Source organism: Odontomachus brunneus, unplaced genomic scaffold, assembly GCF_010583005.1.
Source record: "Odontomachus brunneus isolate Ranch 3 - 2012 unplaced genomic scaffold, Obru_v1 Obru_scaffold_367, whole genome shotgun sequence".
Taxonomy (NCBI): Eukaryota; Metazoa; Arthropoda; class Insecta; order Hymenoptera; family Formicidae; genus Odontomachus; species Odontomachus brunneus.
Genome location: NW_022639817.1, coordinates 8,012 through 9,660, shown reverse-complemented (window position 1 = coordinate 9,660; position 1,649 = coordinate 8,012). Strand labels below are relative to the sequence as shown.

General features: G+C 32.1%; 1 protein-coding gene across 3 annotated transcripts in view; it reads right to left on the bottom strand.

The window, feature by feature from the left end:
- Window positions 1-249: 249 nt before the first annotated feature.
- Window positions 250-1,649, bottom strand: part of LOC116853590 — a 2,284-nt gene continuing 884 nt past the window's right edge. For 2 of the 3 annotated variants that reach the window (XM_032834714.1, XM_032834716.1), the window contains exons 2-3: window positions 508-1,151; window positions 250-392 (exon numbers count right to left, since the gene is read on the bottom strand). In XM_032834714.1, coding sequence (XP_032690605.1) covers window positions 347-392; window positions 508-1,151 — 690 coding nt within the window. In that variant the 3' untranslated portion in view covers window positions 250-346. Of the gene's footprint in view, window positions 393-507; window positions 1,152-1,215; window positions 1,638-1,649 lie in introns of those variants that run through there. The other variant, XM_032834715.1, reaches the window with a different exon arrangement.

Below are 1,649 nucleotides of genomic sequence, written 5' to 3'. Positions count from 1 at the left end.
CTCGTGAACATATTATAGTAGAGAAATCGAGCATTAAATATTGAAAAAAATTGTTAGAAATTGATGGTTCTCTGAGAGTACCATCAAGCAACAAAGCGTTAAGCGGAGTTTACAATAGAAGTCGTACAAATTGACCAATCGCGATTGAGTTTGAGAAAAGTAATTGACCGCGATTGCTCAATTTCTACAACTTACAACTCTAAGACCGGTATTCGTAGTCCTATCTTATATTTAAACATATATAAACATATATATATATTACATATCTAATATGTAACGATGACTATTTGCATAGTGAGAATCTATCATGGTTAAATGTAACTATTAATATCTATATATAAAATACTTACTTCATTTCTGTATCAAGATCGTCTAGTCGTTTCATTATTTTTCTGCAACAATACGTAAATATATTAACTGATGCATTTTATTCATACCGATAAGCAATTTTTTTCTGTACTGTCGTATATAATTTATTATATCTGTTATATATTATTTTATACATACTCATTATTTGTGATGCCCTTCTGTGCTGTCTCTTCTACATAAGGATTTGTGTATCCTTCATATTCATTGTTGAAGACCTGGGATTCTCGTTGTTGAAGACCTGGGTGCTGTTGTACGGCCATGGCTGATCTCATTTCCTGCAATGGAAGCAATATTTTATTCAAATAATATGTTTTATCATGTTCTGTGTGTAGTGTAAAATTGGTATTATTAGTGGTGTTTGTATGAGTTTGCGTGTTTGAAGAAGATCCTATGTTTGTGTATCTTTGTCCTGTGTTTATATATGTCTGCATTTGTGGAGAGTATGGTATATTTGTGTATGTTTCTATGTGTGCAACATGTTCTGTATTTATATGTGGAAGCTTTTGTGGAATGTATCCTGTATCAGAGATAATTGTTGGGCGTGTCGATAGTCCTGTGTATTGTTGTATCTGTGTATCTGTTTGAGTTATTCGTGGTTGTATGTTAAATGTAGAATTCTCATTTTGTTCGATAATCGCTCTGATGTCATCAATATCGTCGTCCAAATCCACGGCGGAAGATGGTGCTGGATTCCTTTTACGCTTTGGACGTTTTTCATCCTCATCAGATGATGTTGTCTGATAGCGTTGTGGTTTATTGATAACACGCTTCAGTCGATCCATCTGAAAGTGATGATTATGTATATATTAATATATTTCTGCTACATTACAGAAATAGTTTTGTTACATTTCTGTACTATTATGTAGAAGAAACATTTCCGTGTAGGATATTAAACATATATGTTACGTATGTTATATATAACATTTACTATTTGCATAGTGGGACCTGTCATATTGGTTAACTTTAACTATTAATATCTACCTTTACAGAGCGATAATTTTTTCTTTCATAATAGATTTGTATGTGTCAATATGACTAAGTTTCCGCCACATCAGTGAGGAGGAGTTTTCTTTCAGTTTTACCATAGTGGATATCTGATAAATAGACATAAGCTTGAACGAGTATCCCACTGTGCAAATAGTAAATGTTACATGTTAGATACATAACATTGTATGTTTCACATCCTATGTAGAAATTCTCCTTTCTTCTATATAATAGCTCAGAAATGTAGCAAAAATATTTCTGTTATATTTCTATGATGTAGAAAAAAGGTTTCTGCG